The 18,155-nt window shown below is 41.5% G+C and overlaps 1 protein-coding gene across 12 annotated transcripts; it reads right to left on the bottom strand.

Annotated features, from left to right (window-relative positions):
* Window positions 1–218: 218 nt before the first annotated feature.
* pax6b (paired box 6b) lies at window positions 219–18,155 on the bottom strand. Of its 12 annotated transcripts, XM_072464585.1 has the most exons (15): window positions 17,981–18,155; window positions 13,374–13,555; window positions 11,344–11,416; window positions 11,090–11,143; window positions 10,379–10,402; window positions 8,229–8,359; window positions 7,884–7,919; window positions 7,585–7,800; window positions 7,200–7,365; window positions 4,199–4,357; window positions 3,971–4,053; window positions 3,732–3,882; window positions 3,130–3,242; window positions 2,870–3,011; window positions 219–1,740 (listed from the first exon to the last, which is right to left on the bottom strand). In XM_072464585.1, the coding sequence occupies exons 4-15, from the start codon at window positions 11,100–11,102 to the stop codon at window positions 1,655–1,657; spliced, it is 1,320 nt and encodes a 439-aa protein (XP_072320686.1). In that variant the 5' UTR covers window positions 11,103–11,143; window positions 11,344–11,416; window positions 13,374–13,555; window positions 17,981–18,155; the 3' UTR covers window positions 219–1,654. The 12 variants fall into 12 exon arrangements, with proteins under 12 accessions (XP_072320686.1, XP_072320681.1, XP_072320682.1 ...); XM_072464580.1 differs by lacking the exon at window positions 11,344–11,416; XM_072464581.1 differs by lacking the exons at window positions 11,344–11,416; window positions 17,981–18,155 and adding an exon at window positions 13,741–13,756.

Here is an 18,155-nt window from a genome sequence, read left to right on the forward strand (position 1 = left end):
AGGCCGCGTTGGTGAATTGCTTGACCTTTCTCCACATGCAATGGTGTCTGCGCTGTGTGGTCTACGCCGGACCATACATCTAGTCAGATTTGCTGTGTTGGGCACCTTTTGTTTAGAAAAGTACCGTAGTTGTACTGTTTGGCAGTAGCACACAGAGAAATGGCACTTATAGATATAGAAATGTGTGTTGCTCTGCTGCATTAAACAGACAAAAATCATTTCTTTTAAGACACAATTTTACTGTACAAAATGTTTTATAGTTTTCACAAAATACATTTAGAAAGCTCCATTTTAAATAAAATTAAATTGAAATATTTAAGAGACAGCGTGTCGACGTTTATCTCAGAAGCAATGCTCGGACATAAACCCAGTTGTGTGTAGATGTTTTTACATACACATTTAAATCAAAATGCAAAAACTCAATAAGAGCATGACAGATGATGCTAGAAAAACCCTCCCATGGTCGTCAATTATAAATATAGACTGCGGGTTACCAACTCGAAGCCAATGTAGTCAATACAGAACATGGTTACAAAAGTTTGCAACACAAGACTAATATATTGTTTTAAAAAAAAACATTGTGTACTAGATGAAATACAAAGGCTTTGGTCTGTTTTACAATCAACAATGATTAAATCTGATATGTACTTGTAAACAACTGCCAAACACATTAGAACTCTGTCAAGCAAATGTTTAATCATATTTATAAGAATTAAATATTTTAGTTGCACATTTTTGACCATAGGACACTATAATACAACTATAGCTAATAGACAAATTGTACCTGACCCTAAAGAAATGTATTTTTAAGATGCATGGAACATTTATAGAATATTTTCGGGGATATAAAAAAAATATCAGTGAAATCTTTCTTTCAGATTTCTAGAGGGAAGACAAGTACTTTACATTTTGACATAAACAAGCTTATAATGAAGACGCAGTCTACCATTTACTACATGTTTTTATTTAAGACTCGTTTTTGTAGTAATCTAGATTCGATCCCAACTGTTGAAGCAGAGGTTCAAGTTGCATGTTCCATTCTCGGCAAGTCCTAATATTGTACAGTGTTTAGTTAAGATCTTCCATATGCAACTTTTAATGATATGCGAGTGTCCAGAGATCATGCAAAAAAGGCTTGGTAGAAAGTCTTGATATAAGCAGATTTAAAACGATAGTCATGGCAGAAGCTCCCAACTCTCTCCTTTCGCACACACCAACGCAAGACCACCATGGTTTTCTAGCAGGCCATCTATCAGTACTTTATCCTGGTTTTTTATATTAACATACAAATGGTCATATACTAACACACCAGAAAAAGGAAACAATGACTGAAGTTGGAAATAGAAAAAGAAACGGGTAAGTTTTTTGTTCCATAAAAACACCGGGCACTTTACAGAGGTCCATATTTTTTCTCCTGTTGTTTCCGTCCGTTAAAGGTCCTCAGGTTGTGAATGTGCCTTGAGCTACACAACAACACAGTCCCGCTGGATAGAAATGTCCCAAAGCTCTCACAGAGTCCTCCTCATCTGTCCTTTTTTTTTTTCAATCCACTCTTTCTTGGCTTTGTTCTAGCTCTCCTGCGTGCCGTGGATGTCCCAAAGCCGGAGGGGCGACAGTGGAGTGGATGCTTTAGAGAGTCAAGTAGCTCTTTTCTCTACTGTAGTCTTGACCAGTACTGAGACATGTCAGGCTCGCTCCCTGGTACTTGGACAGGGACAGACACTCCAGGAGAGATGAGTCCTGCACACACAAGAATAAACAGTTTGTTAGTGGATGATTAAGCGTGCCTTTTTAGAATGGTTGCATTCATGTTTTACAATCTGGTCTCAATGGTTCAATTTGAGAGCAAAGAAAAATGATTGTGATTGTGGAATATGATATTTTTTTCAGGAATTAATTTTTCAGCTTCACTAAAATGATCTTGTGACTTGATGTTTGGTGTTTTATATTTTTGAAATGATCTGTATTTTTCACTAAGTATCCCACCATATGAAGTTTTAGTATTATTGTGAGAAGAAACATCACAATTTGACCAAAGAATAGTGAAATCCTTCATTTGCTTTCTTGTACCAGTTACAGCTTTATGAACTCAAACTTCCTGAAGGAAAAAGTAATGATAATGTCACATAAACAGCCAGATATAAAAGTACTTTACATGTAGCTTGACTGTTTTGGAGTATATCTTGGAACCGATTTTACGCGTACACTTTCCACAATTATTCATTTTTAGCTGTCACGATTATCGTATATTATGAATAACTTAATATCCCTATTTGTCACTTACCATGCTAAAAAATCTAAACAGTGACACTTTCTACCACAGAACGTTAGCTGGGCATCCATCTCAGACTTACACTAGGCCTTTTAGAATGTTGTGACGTGTGAGCGCGACCTTTTGTGCCAATATACAGTAGGTAGGCAAAATCACAACACGCAGTAAAACGCTCACAAGCTCAATAAATTGAAAGCCGCTGCAATGGCATTTAAACAGAGAGGCTACAACGGGCAAATGAATCAAATTAATTAGCAATTTAGCACAGAGGAAATGTGGTTATGCATGATTAACTCTTCATGACTATAACTGGTATATATGGCTCTCGGTAACAGCATTCTAATGGGGTGGAACTAAACTATGGGCAGGAGTGTCGGGGCTGACATGGCGCCGTAAAGACGGTGATGGCGAAATGAGCTTCAGTCATGCAACAAAGATATAACTGATGGAACGATATCTTTAGCAGACAATGAGAGAATTTTCAAATGAGTGGGAGGAGATCGGGTGAATGAACGGTACCCCCATGTTACAGTATTGCGGCGGGCAGAGTATACAGGAAAGAACACAAGTGATAAGACAGTGAACTTTTCTGCCTACCTGTTGAGGTGGTACCAGAAGCGCTCATTGATTGGCTGTTCATATGTGCCTGCATATGAGGGGGCGTGTATGTTTCGTAGCTCCGACCGTTCACTGGTGGACTGGTAGGCAGCATGCAGGAATAAGAGGAGGTCTGGCTGGGCTAAAGGGGAAGAGAATGTTCCATTAGCCAACCACCGTTTTATCTGTTTGGTATATACGCTATCCATGCTATATTGAGCGATCAGCTAATCTACATGTCAGTGTCGGTGTGTACTTACTTGCATAGGTAGGTTGTTTCCCATTGTGAAGCTGGGCATGGGAGGCAGTGCACTGTAGGTGTTTGTGAGCGCAGAGTCCGGTCTACCCAGCATTGACCCCGAGGTGAACGACACTGTGGAAGGGCAGGTTACAATTAGTCCAATAGCCTGTAAAGGTGAGCTTAGTAATGTTATTGGCTTATAATGGCTTGACTTCTGCAGTATAACACAGTCGGTCAGAGTTTAAACGGTGTAGTAGGTGATTCGTTTAGGGTTACGTGTGGGCCGCTTTGAAAAAAATGAATGTCTCTTTTTTTTTCTTTCAGAGGATATTTACCAATGCATCAGGAATATGCTAAAACGTGCCTGTAAATGTCTTAGTTGAGGTACAAGTATTGCACAAAATGTGACATCACTTTACTTTTTTTTACACTATATATACAGTATACTGGATATTCTAATTTTGCATAGCTTCAAAACAATAGTTCCTTTGCTAATTTTAATTTCCTCATACTTCCACCTCTATTTGGTGTACTAAATCTCATTATTACCAGTTGAATATGTTGGTTCTTATACAGATCACTATAACATCCATAACAAGTGGTGAGTGATGCTGGACCTACCGGGTGTGGCGGGCTGTGGGATGGCCTGGTACACACTGGTGCTGAAGCTGCTGCTGATGGGAATGTGACTTGAAGAATTATTGGCCTGACGACGCTGGTTCCGCAGTTTCTCCTCTCGCCTCCACTTTGCTCTTCTGTTTGAGAACCATACCTTCACAAAGAAAATCATATATTTACTGTGGGTTATTTCACGTGGTGGAAAAGAGTCACAACTGTTGAAAGCACGTGTGATGACTTACTTGTATTCTTGCTTCGGGCAGGTCGATTTTGGCTGCTAATCTCTCCCGCGCAAACACGTCTGGATAGTGAGTTCTTTCAAATTCTACGAAAAAAACACACACACGTAAAATGTGAATTAGTATCATAACAACAGCAACAAAATAAAAATAAAAATTGCAGCATTTTTGTTGAATTGTTAGTATGTATTTATTTTACAAAAAAATAATAATCTGTTTACATCAAAGTACCTTTTTCGAGCGCTTCGATCTGTTCCTGCGTAAAAGACGTGCGGTTTCTCTGGAGTTTCCTTTTGAGTTGCAGGCGCATCTGTGTCTCCTCTGAGTCCTCTCCGTTTGAGCTGATGGAATTGGTGTTCTCCCCAGCACCGTCTTGTTGTTGACAGCCATCTTTGCCGCAACAAACAAACAAACAAACCAAAAAACTGTAAGAAATATTTAGCACAAATGAATCAAACTGGTCTAATTGCTTCATTGCGCATGTCCGGCATTTTGTTCTGCGCATGCCTGGAGCTAATTGTTCTACATGCCATTCATTAAACGCGTCATCGTGACTGACTCAACACAGCCAGCTCGTGTTGATGCAAAGCGGTGGTTCAAGTGTTTATAAAATATTGTGGGAAAAACAGTCTGTGCGGGGCAAAAACCCTTCTCGTACTTTTTACCGTACAACAATGGAGTGTGTTCTCAAAAGGTTAAGAGAAATGTGACAAGATGTGGCGAGCCTCCTTTCAGAGCCCACGAAATGTATTAAAACCTCCAAACTCGCTCACTAGCTCCCCTTTTTTCTGGGCCACAGCAATGCTTCAATGGTCTGCTCCCATATGGGCGTTGGTGTGGCCATTGAGGTGACCACCAACTTTTGAATAGGAGAAGACGCTTTTCAGACTGATACAATGCCTTCAGGAGTAAGGGAAACCATTAAGCTATGGTCCGAGCCAGGGACGGGTAGTGAGCCAGTCCTGGGTGGGTGTAATGTATGGGAGGGGGGGAGCAGCGGATGACAAAAGGATCCTCTCTCTGTGGAGGCATACAAGGCTATAGTGCGTTGGCATTGTGCGCACGAGGATCCCAGTCAACAGAGCTTTGAGTCCAGTGTGTTAACCCTTATCCACTACCATCATTAATCACGTCCCCCAGCCAGCTACACGCCACTCAGGATTTCTGTCTTCAATTGGAAACAAATGAGTGAGGAGAGAGCATGCAAGACCCCGAACAACTCCAAATAGGGCCCGTGTATTGACTGGCGCTGCGTGTCCGCGGTGGGCGCGCGGAGCCTTTCAGCTGCGGGCCCGGGCTTATCGCGGAGGCCTGTCCACTTGTTGGACATCATTATCACACCGAGGAGTTAATGCGAAATTAAGCAGGGGGTGCGCTCGAACATAATATTTGACAGGGGCCAGTTTGACAAAGACAAACTGTGGCCAAGGATATTAATAATTGCGATTTGGAAAGAGCGGTTTTGTCTGCTGTCTTTGGTATTTTTCTCTCTCTTTTTTTTAAGCTATAAGTAATTGAATGATTGTATATAGCCTATAAACTGTTAACTGTATGCTTGGGCCTAGTCTCCTCGTTGCAATTATTTATTTATATTATTATTTTTGTTTGTTTGTTTGTTTGTTTGTTTCAAGTTGCCATTTTGACAATGACTTATTAACAGGTCAAAGTTTGAAGCTGATTTTCTTGGGATAAGAACGTCAGACTTAAAATAAAAAGCCTAAAGGCCTATAACATTAATCAACCAATCTGTGTTCTTAATTAATTAAAACTTTAAGAAAAAGTTAAGAAATGTGCTTAGAAACACCAAAGTTTGTCCCTAAACCGTTTCCAGCAGACAAAAGTATTTTCTTCCAAAAGCCAATAGTTTGTATTTGTGCTTGCTATTTGTTTCTCCACTGCGGATAATCCATAAAAAGGAGTGAATGTGCAGCTATTATCCGTCTGCCAGACCCACTGACGCTATGGATGGGATTTGTTTTCTTTATAAAAGCGCTGGGAAATAAACTCATTCTTTAGTATCACGATGTCTCAACCAGTGAGGCGGAAAAGCAGCAGCAGCAGCAGAAGAGAGAGAAAAAGAGTTAGAGATACCGAACCAATTGCGGCACCTTTCAGTTGCTGAGACCAGATCAAAACACTCTTGAGAAACCGCTTAAAAGTGAAAGGGAAAGTGGGAGACTAAATCCTATAGACAGGATTTAGAGCCATATAGGCCACAGAAAGAGATAAAAGCGCAAATCGGCGGAGAGGGTTTATTCGGTTTGCTTTGGATAGAGATGTATATTTGGGCCTGTCACTCTGCGCTCTGTGTGTGGCGCGTTAAATACGTATTTTAGCCTAAATACCAATTAATTTAGTTATTATTAATAATGATAATAATAATAATAAATATAAGAATGATAACTAATAATAGTCATCATCATCATAAATATAATACATCTAGCTAATCATAACTATCAATAATAACATAATAACAAATAACTGAAATTTGTATTATTAAGTTAATGTAAAATATATGATCACGCGTCATTGCGGGCGAAGCCCGTTACGTTTTAATCAAAGAATAGAAAAACAAAAATAATAATAAACAAATATATATTTATATCTTATATAAAACACTTGCTTGTCCAATTAGGTTCATTTGGTTTTCTGATAATTTATAAAAATAAATACATACAACACTTGCTTTCACAATGCACCATGAAATAATTAGCCTAATGACCACATGCTCGACACGCAATGATTGGTTCCTTGTAGCAAATGGCGCATACCTGCGCGCTGTTCTGAGAGAGGGAGAGGGAGGGAGGGAGGTTCAAGTGTAAAGCTCCTCACCGTCTCCACACACTTCTGCATGTTGCCATAAAGACGCACAAAGCCCCTTCTAATGAGCAATTACATTAGTGTTGAGCGTTCCCATAACCAGTCATTGCGTGTGAAGGAAAAACATTCCTCTGCACTAATATCCGCGCATGCACCGATCTCGGCCCGTCAGAAGCTGCTGGACGGACACCTCCGCTGAAAAGACGAGCCGCTGTCACGCACAACCATGTCTGAGCCACTGAAAGTAATCACAATCACCGCGCGGCCTCTACCTTCACTTAAAACCGTGTGCGTAATTACAGTAAAAACAGTATCCACAATTAAAATGGCACAACGCGTTGCTGATCCAATAAGGACGATACATGCCGCGCGTTAAGGTGCCTCTATCCCGCGCTCTGATAATGAGACTCACCTTGGTTGGGCTGCCCTGGCACCGATGTTCCGGGGTACCAGCCTGGCCGGGTCCCCCAAGTTCCTGTCTGACCGTTGAGCATTCTCAGCTTGTCATACATGCCATCTGCGCCCATCTGTTGCTTTTCACTCGCCAGGTTGCGGAGGACTCTGTTTATCGATGACACCTGAATGGCATAACACACGAAAGGTAAGACGGAGCCACCTTATAATTGTCGTACAGGCGCGTGCGTGCGCAGGAGGAACAGCCTTTTAAGTGGCTGGCGCGCATCGCAGTGAATTTATCAAGTCTGAATGCATGGCTGGCCTTTCCCATTGCCGCATGAGAAAAGTGACTTCATGTGGTAAATTAAATCATGCACATAACTTCCAGTCAATACACTTACGCTGGGTATATTGTCGTTGGTGCAGATCCCCTCCGACAAAAGTCTGTCACGGATCTCCCAGGCGAAGATACTAGGACACTCCCGTTTATACTGCGCGATTTTGGCGACCACCTCCGGAGTGGCGACCCTGGGCTTGCTTCCGCCTATCGCCCGCGGCCTTATGGAGCCCGTCTCGTAGTATCTGCCCAAGATCTTGCTCACGCAGCCGTTGGATACCTGGATCAAAAACAAAAGACACAATTCACATCCATTATTTAAGACTAGTATTCACTGAATTTCTTGTATCGAATAATTATCACCTTTTCACTGTCCAGCACTTGGACTTCATCATCGGTCTATAAACACAGAAAACATGCCTTCAATTGTATAGTAAAGAGGCACGTTCTACAGCTTGAGACACAGGTGGATTACTTCCTGTTTATCAGCTTAATTACATTACCATTTAATGTAATCGTGCTTTATGCCTAATTTACTGTCTTGAAATCACACATGGAGAGTTGTGATCATGATGATGATGATGATGGTTTTTTGCTAACAGGCCTTTGTTTGTACAAAATCATGCTTTACCTTCGTTTTTGGCTTTCCATTTTGTTTGTTATCGGGGAAGGGTTTAAATCAGTTTGTTGAAATGGAGTGTATCTCACCTGCAGGATCCTTGAGATGTCGCAGGGTCGCGCGCCACTGTGAGCAAGTTCAACTATTTTCTGCCTGGTGGAATCCGGCAGCGGTCTCCCATTAACAAACACACCACCGAGCTGGTTCACGCCACTGTGACCTACATGGAGACAAAGCAACTATGGTCATCACAGCGCACCGCCCGCGCACGTAAACTTCAGATAAAACAGGATAAAGGTCCATCAAACAGTCAAAAGAGAGAATGGGAAAAGGAGAATAAAATGGAGAATGGAGACACAAAGTACGTGTCGCCTGATGTGCAAGCCCCTTTCAAAACGAACTCTACACCTGCTCTTTGAAATATGAACTTAAAACTATGAACAATCATCAACGACTCATCTGTCTGCGGATCAACAACAAAGTCGCTTTTTTTGACATGCATTTTCTAAAACAAGATTTACGTTGTTGTTGTTGCTGTTTTAAAAGAAAAAACAAAATAATAATAATAACAACAATAATAATAATAATAATAATAATAAAACAATTTAAAAAGACAATCCACATCCATAAACCGGAAAAATCGAGTAAACAATCCGCACTGACTCAATCAACACGTAAAATACACAACCGTAAAGGCATCTAATGCCATTATATGCACGATTCTTTTACAATTAGCCTACTACAAAAATACAAATAAATGTTAAAACGTGTCCTTAGCATCCTCTTCTGTATCTAAAGCGGTGGTAGAAGAAGCAAACCTGAAGCCAAGAGGGAGCCCTGACTCCCCGGAGTGCTGCGCTGCTCTGCCTCTGTCTCCGCGCTGCCTTCCCCTGCGCTGGCGCCGGCTACATTGACTCTGAGAGCAGAGGCTCCTTAGCAATAAATAAGCTCCAAATATAGAAGAGGGGGAAAATATGATGAGCCTGCCTGACATTTGTCTTTAAAATAAAGCTAGCTGCACGTCAAGTTTGAGCTTAATTTCTGGAAATAGGCGGAAGTCGCCTCGGATCATGCATGGGAGGCTAATTGAAAAGATCAGTTGGAGCACTTGTGGCAGGCATGTCACTTTATGACACCGCTCTGCTTTTGAAAATCGCATCGTCACGACAAATAGTAGCATGATAAAACGACCCTTTCTGTCTGCATTTGGATATCACTCAGACAAAATTGGACGCTACTCGTTTACCCTTGGAGGAAGACTTCGTTTTAAGGTGGCCGGGGGCGATGCGCGGCCACAGAAACGAGGGCGCGCCTGGGTTCTTAACATATTAAAAGTGACAAGCCGTTTCCCCCCCTTGTTTGTATTTGACAACAAATGCTCACAGCCACTGCAGTCCTGTTGTGTGCAGTCGGCTGGCGTCTTTACTAGCCTATGCAATATGTCAAGGGACTGTCTTGAATTAGCAGAGTTTTAATAAAAATAAATTAAAACCATTAAAGTATGTGCGCAAAGATGATGTTTTGCGATATCTTAATATTCTTGCAACAGGGACACGATTGATATAAATCCACTATCATCCCTTGTTCTCCTTGGTAATTCCAGGATTAAGGGAATTAATACAGTTGTTTCTGAAACTGACCTGGCTGCTTACGCGCGACTGCTGTGCGGCTTTTCCACGCCTGTGTCTTTACCTCTGATTTACTACTATCTCATAAATCCAACAGATCGATAAACCTGTCAGATAACGACATCGCATCAAAATGTCCCAAGGTTAAGTCTTAATCATAGCACAATTCCCTCAAGTGACTCGAGACGATCTCGCCCGCTGGCGCTGATTATGCGCCTTGTATTCTATTGCGAGGCGACTAATAGGAAAACATATGGTGTCAATTTGGACGCTCTCTCTATAAACACACAGGAGTTATTAGCACAAAAGCCACAGAGACCGGCGCGACCTTTAGACAACCCAAAGGGCCGGGCCCAATAATATCTACTCGGCAATTCGCAGCAAACAGCACACACTGAGCCAGGGAGCATATTAACATCCACCCGCGGCAAATAGGGGCATTGGGCTTTGCACACTGATACTATAAGCCTTAACCAAAATTAAAGGAATACATGTCCCAAAAAAAGCATTAATCTGAATTAGCACTTTTCCACACTGCGTCATCAAATGATGCAAACTAATCCACACACATGAAGGTATATGGACAATAATAATAAAGTTATTCCACACACCTTCATCACAGATGTCAAACACCTCTTGTCCAGCAGCAAGAGAAAAAACGTTTCATGTTTATACTTTTGCTTTGACACACAAAATACAGCACTGGCCACTTTATTAATACAACTGTAACTTCTTGTTTTTGATTGGCACCCACAACAATGTGCTTGTTAATATTTATCATCCACTGCGCTGCTAACACCGTGGCCTTGGTTATGAGTATTTTCTTCTCGCTGTCTTCGTGAAGAATATGGAGTCATCTACATAAGACATTATTGCTATTCCTCATGTTTCATGCAGGGCTCTCTCTTATCTACGCAGCTAATCTCGTATGCAGCCTGGCAGCCAGCTCTAACGCTAATGCAGACGGCTGTGCAATTATTTAATACCAACTCAAGCAGAAACATGAAAAAATCTGCATCCTTTCTCAACCCAACCCCCTCAGCTTCTCCCTGGAGTAATGCGACGTGTGATTAACTTTTTCAATTTAACTTCTTTCTATAGCGTAGCGTTGCAAAAGGAAATAATGTAATAATAAAAAATAAATTAACATCAATGAGATAGCTACCGAATATTCGGCCTGGGTTTTATTTATATTTTTTGTTCTTATATTTTGTTGTTGTGTTTTTTAAGTACCAACAGGTGCATTTATGTCAGTGGGCGCCATGCAATCACAATCAAATTTGCACTTGTAATTAACATTAAAATAAATAAACACAACTTACTGTTCTGCATCATTGAGGCAACGCCAGACTCCCACGTGGCTTGGTTGTGGTATTCTATAGCGTCAAAAGGAACAACAAAATAGATTAACATAATGCACAAACATGATAGTGATTCAATATTTTAGAGGTTTTCATTTTTGTAAAATAAGTATCCTATTTCAATTTATTCTAATGCCATTTTTGCGAAGTTTATGACAAAAATATCAATAAGCTATGACATCCGCAGTGTATAATTTTGTATTAATTAAACTTGCCTTGAAACAGAGTTGACTGTCCACTCTATAACAATTTAGTCAATCATCTGCCGTTTCACTACTTAATGTCTCCCTATAGGACAGAGCAAAACAACACATTAGGACAGCCTGGCCTCCAGCTATCTGCCTCCTGTGCCCTAAATGGTGCCTTTTTCAGTCACTTTCATGTAACAGCATCTATTTTACCTGTACGCTTCTATCCTTTTATAAACTTATTTAGGCCTACATTATTGACTGTCTCTGTCTTCTGTTCAAAGAAAAAAAATAAAAAAAATAAAAAAGCTTAGAGCGAAAGTCGATTTGCAAGACAGCCATCTTAAAATTGCACCCGTTCCCTCCCGTTAACACACCTCCAAAACTTGGGCCTGTTCGTCTAAAAATACACCGCTTCCCTTCCAAACATACCAACAAGTTCAGATTAATACAAAGAGCCGGAGGCATGCATCCACCCCCTCCGGGATCATTCACACTCACGCACAGCCTACACACAAGACCGTGACCCCTCTGCTGCCGCTATACAGACTGTGTGAATGTGGGTTTTGTCTTCACTTCTTTTTTAGGGGAAAAATTTAAGTAATTTCTTGTGCTAAATATTTGGTGGTTATATCGGTGCTGCTGGTGCTGGTTGTAAAGCGGTTTTAAAGACACAACAGCGCAGTAGGGCGCTCAATTGGGAAAGACAAATGCATTAAAAGGCCTTTGAATGGAGGGACAGATAAAAAGGGGGCCAGTCAGGGAGTTCTGAAGTTTTCATTTTCTTCCTTCACCAAAAGCTGTGTTGTGTGCAAGGCAAAATGGTCTTCTAGCGAGGTCTGACACAGGCTAGTCTGAGGAGTGTGAGAGATGCCCCAGGACCGCCATTGCAGTGAGTTTGTAGCTTTCTTTTATCTTTTAACAAACAGGTTGGCCGACGCTCATTAATCAAACTCAGATTCCATCACCCTGGCCCACATAACCCCGGCCAGCCTATTTTACCCCAAATTCCGGAAAACATCCAACAGGCTGAGTGGGCCTAATTAGAATTTAATGACCCAATGTTAAGGTTTATGCATTTACGCGCATGCATGTGAAAACGCTTTCACTTCAGGCCCACGCTGTTCAAAAATAGGGAACAGTCAGCCCGTTAACTTTGTATAGGCCACGCTGGTTAATGATTTAATGCCAAAAGCTCAAACGTTTTCTTCTGTGGATAAGAAGGCCTAATAACTGATCTGCATTTCTTTTCTTCAAGTAAGCCGTGACAACAATGTATGCGCCTGACAGACTTTATGTGTTTCGGAAACAAGTCAGAACACTTTATTAGCTGCTCTAAGTGGATGGTTAATTTTATTTAATGCTAAATTAGATCAGACGGGAATAATTTGTTTAGGCAATTTTCTTGGTCTAATTTGTAAGATAAATGTTCTTGAAAATAGTGCTTGGCACGCGGAATCTTTGAGATAAGTTTCGAATAATATTTACAGCTATGGCGGCAGGTGCAACATTTTATGTTACTCCTTCAGGCTTTTTTAAGTTTATAGGCCTGTTAAGACATGTGAATTTAGTTGTGCGTGTTGGGAGAGCATTGTAGTAAGTTTTAACTAACATCGCGCCGTTTGGCGCAGAATATGTAACTGTTATAACAGACATATAACTGGCCTCTCCGTTCCCAAGTGCTTCAGAGGAGCTCTCTTTTTTGTCAAGGCGCTTGGGTGACTAGCCTGCATGAATCAATCTGACACCTTTCCTAAACGGGTCATTGCGCCCCATTCTCCACGATGAACACTGTCCTGGCCCAACGTGACTTTTTACTCTTTGCTGTTATAAATAAGCGCCAAGCTTTACGCACTGCGCCTAAACACAACAACAAACTGCGCCTAAAACGGACGGGCTTTAAAAAAGGCACGTCTACTCTTACACCTATATCAGTTTAAATAATAATAATAATAATAATAATAATAATAATAATAATAATAATAATAATAATAATAATAATAATAATAATAATAATAATAATAATAATAATAATACACTCTAAACAAGTTTCTCACCTTTCTGAGGCATCCTGCTCCGGTGTCAATGTCCTTGGCAAACTACAGGCTTAGCCCAGTTTTCCAGACCAGGCACAAAAAAGAAAAAGCCCACACAGAGCCGAATCAGTCTCTCTGAGGAACTTCTGATGAGGAAAATTAGTTTCCAGTGGTCTTCAGCGGTGAAGACCGAGGGGATATCCCTGCGAAAGAGACAGAGATTGACAGTGAACTCAGATGTCAGGACGCACGGTGTTTGGCGTGGATGTGCGCTGGCGTGTGAGTGAGCGAATGAGCGAGAGGAAGAGAGAGAGAGAGTGGGAAAGAGAAGGAGGGGGTTAGGAGGGGGGAGTGGTGGAAGGAGGTGGGGGTAAGAAAATGAACACACCTATGCTGATTGGTGATGGGACAAGTGTATTAATGTATGTGTTTCTGGTCTGCTGTGTGCGCCTCGCCTCCCTCCGCCGCTCTTCACTGGCCCATTAGCGCGACCCGACCTCTGTCATCATCCCCCATATAAACACTTCCCCCTGCACCGCAGCCAGAGCGGGAAACGGGGCAGAGCCACAGAGAGCGAGAGAGAGAGGCGGAAAGAGAGAGAGTCCCGTCTTCCCCACTAATCAGCCTCCACATTCAAACAGCCTCCGCTCACTTGCTGAATATTGCAAAGGAAACTCTTTTGGCCATTGGACAGTTTTGATCTATTTGACTTAAGAGAAGGGACTGCGTGTTCACATTAGTTCACATTAGTATGCTTTATTAACAGAAATATTCATGTCTGTTGGAAAAGTTTGGAGGCGTTGAAACTGTTTGTCTTTGTGACAATGGATGACTTTAGCAAATTATGATAATTACGCACATTAAGTTGGACTCACTATTAAGAATAAATCTATACGCATTAAGCAAAAAGCCTAAAATAAGAGTTCAACTGACTTTTACAATATTTACATAAACTAAAATAGTGTGCGTAAAATCTAAAAATTAACTTACAACTAATTGACCTTTATTATAAAAAAAACGCTACACTAATTGGTTATTCATTTGACTCTACTCTATAAACCCCTGTGCAAATGTCCAACACGTGCTTCTGTTTATTCTGTTGAGTATCACCTTCCCTTGAATAGCATTCTCTTCCTGTCAACAAGAACGCCATGCGTAAAAGCGCGCACCCCTTTAGGCAAGCTTGGTTGCTCTTTATGGACACATTTTGCGAGGCTGGGCAACGTCACTCCTGCCTGAGATCTGACAGCAAATAGCACGCGTAAATAAAGTCAAGCAAATGACTGTGTAGCCATGGCCACACGCTCCCCAAACTGTGCTACTGCTGCTTGAATGGCTGGCTATTAACGCACACCTCAACGCACCCAAAAGCATCCCCTCTGCGCCCGTGTTGTGAGTGTCCACCCAAGGCACCAGCACGAGCACTGAGGAGCCCCACCGTTTCCCCAAAAAGAAGCAGGAGAAGTAATGGGAAGAGGCTTGTGTAAAAGTAGAAAAGGGGGTACGAAAAAGGGCCAGAGAATAGAAGAGACACTACTATACGCGGGGGGAGGGGAGAAAGATAGTTTTTTGGGGTTTGGAGGCCGTGAAATGAAGTCATGGAGGCATACACTTGACTTTCTTTGACATGAGAAAAAGTGGGAGAAGTCAAAGCTCATCAATAAAACACTTCGGAGGTGAAAGAGGGCTCCCTAACAACCATCGCATTCTTGACTATGGCTTCAATGAGTAGACAAACGACCCTGCCAGAGCGAGGCAGAGCCGGGTAAGAGCGAGGGAGGGAGGGTATGGGGCGAGCGAGGGACTGGCTCGTTTTTGAATGGGACTCTCAGTGGGCCGGCGAGATAATGAGCTGAGAGGACCGGCTCAAACTGTCACCCAGGGTCCCGCGGCGAGGAACAACACTTTGGCCAATACTCCTTCATCAAACAAGCCGTAAACTAAACGAGCGCATTCATTGGTTTTCTTTTCGGACGCATTGTTTCTACTCACTGTAGACTGGTGGCTCAAGCTTATGGGACCACTGAATGGCGTGTAGCTTATATCAGCGAGAGTGGGGGGTTCCCTAACATTTTTCGCGTCAAGGAGTCCACACACACACACACACACACACGCACGCACGCACGCACGCACGCACGCACACACGCACGCACGCACGCGCACGCACGCACGCACGCACACACACGCACACACACGCACGCACGCACGCACACACACACACACGCACGCACACACGCACGCACACACGCACGCACACACACACACACACGCACACACACGCACGCACACACACGCACGCACGCACACACACACGCACGCACGCACACACACGTACACACGCACGCACACACGCACGCACGCACACACACACACGCGCGCCCACCACGTCCTGTTACTTCCCTTTTCCACAGTTGATGATGGAGATACTGTCAAACAAGTATGAGTTAAACAAAAGTTCACTTCCTGTTCTATTCTTGTGTGGGTCAATTCATATTTTTTCCTACAACTTACTTGGCCTACGGTTTGTAAATGAAGTGGCGGTTTGTCATGAATTCAGGCGTGCTCATCCCTTGTGCTAATAATTCATCCTTGTGATGCAAATATTATCAGCACTCTAAAAACGTGGAACGGTCCAAATCCGTGCTAACGTGCTTCCTCTGAAAAACAGAATCCCCGATGAGTGCGTCAAGTTTTTTTGTTTCTTCAGTGCCTCTGGTTGGTTATTGATTTCGTTGCTTAAGAAGTAAATCCGCTCCAGCTAATTTGTTGTCGTCAGTTCAAAATATTTGCAATTTCCTCACAAATCTATTTATTTTGCACGTATAGAAAGAAATGCCATGTGGTGGAATGTGATATATGGTGTTAAATGTTATAAGAGTGTCCTGTTGAAGGAGAGGTCAGTGAACGCAACACATGGCTTATAAAGGGTAGCAATTAGCCCAATTCGGATTAGCACCAACTAATGTCACAGACTCTGAAAAGAAAAGACTAATCTGGTGACTGTTTACCCCGAAGCAACGTGGTATTTGTACCCCTTACAGAGAGTCCAAACTAGAAAAGAATATAACAAAAACATTTGGGGTGCATTGTTTTACACAAGACTAAAAACAACATTGTCTTGTCCAGATTTATATGCAAATTATACAGCAGTTTTCTATTTTACTATAATGTTTTCACAACATGTCGTTTTAGGCTTTTTAAGATTTGTGAGAAAAAAAAATATTAAACTCCACGGAGGTAATTCTCTTCAGTAGAATTAGAAATGATTGTAGTAATACCAGCAGGTGGTTGTGGTAATTACTTTGCACGTGTAAAAAAAAGAAAATGTATAAGGAATACTCATAATAAACTACATTTTGTTGAGCCCTATTTTAAATATAATAATAATAATAATAATAATAATAATAATAATAGTGATAATAATAGTGTCTTCTTGATTAATTCGTTTCACGCACAAACAGGTATTTCTTTTAAATGAATGAGTGAGATGGAGGTGCACAGTGATGTGACATGTCATTCATCAAACAGCCTCACTGTCACATGCATTCAGTAAGGAAATTTATGAGCACATTTTTAGCCTATTTGCATAAATCATTTGAACCAAGACAATGTGCAATAATTCTGTTTTTACAACAATGATGAAACAATCAACTTTTGTGGAGATGGTTTATTAATCTAATGCGTTGAATTGAATTGTGTTTGGTTTTGTGAAGCTGCGAGTTTACTGTATCTACTGTATGCATCACATACATTTTTTCATATTTTTTTTAACAATCTAAATGAATGGAGTGTGTTGTTTTACATACATCTGTGCGTAAAATATACACCCACAACACGTAAATTTGATTTTTTTTTTAAACAACAATCCATTAATTGATTTTTGCTCAATTATTTTGATAATGTATCCACATATATATATGTTTTAAATTATTTTTATTATTTTTATTTTAATATTTGGCCAGGCTAGGTTTGGTTGGGTTAAGCTCTGAAGAAGCTCAGAGACGCGCAGTCCGCAGCAGCCCTCTCCTGGTTAGACGCTGAAGCTAACCCAATCAGAGCTGTTTAGTATAGAAAATGATGGCTGAATTGGTAAATACACAAGTCTAACATGCTAAGAATATTAACCTTATTGCATGTTGTGTTTCTAAAATATATTCAACATCAGCACATAATTTGAGCCCATTAAGTTGGCATTTGTGGTTTGGAACGATTGGCTCAATTGTGTCAGAAATATAAAGCGCATTCACGCACCGGGAGATGGCACATCTTTTTACATTAATGATGAAATGGACTGTCATTCCTCACACGTGCACTGTTCGGCTCGCACTGTTCACTTCACCGATGAGACGTTTCTCCACGCGCGTTTAAAGAGCGCGGCGTACGCGTAATTTCTCGGCGAAGATTGCTAATTACACGCTGTTCTTGTGTGATAGATGACAGTCCCTGCTCAGCTGAGCTTTTTTCCCTTTTTTCTTTTTTGTGGGGCAACACTCCTGCGCACCACAGAACAGTACAAAAAACTTCAAACCGACCATTATTTCAACTGTTCCGTGCGTATTCAAACCTGGTGATACCTTTGTATGAGTCCAGTCATAATGTGAAAATAAAGTGTGTGCGCTCATACATACCTTATCAATGTTCCAAATGGTGTACGTATCCTTTGTGGTAACGGCGCGGTTTCCTTCCGGGTGTGCTCTCTTTTCACCACGGAGAACCAAACGTAAATGTCCCGATAATAATCTATCTTTACCTTTGGATCCGTCCTAGAGTTGAAATGTCACTTAGAGTGAGGAGGGGGAAAAA

Source organism: Eucyclogobius newberryi, unplaced genomic scaffold (genome assembly GCF_026437365.1).
Source record: "Eucyclogobius newberryi isolate DKJ021-1_F unplaced genomic scaffold, fEucNew1.0.hap1 SCAF_5, whole genome shotgun sequence".
In the NCBI taxonomy this organism is placed as follows: Eukaryota; Metazoa; Chordata; class Actinopteri; order Gobiiformes; family Gobiidae; genus Eucyclogobius; species Eucyclogobius newberryi.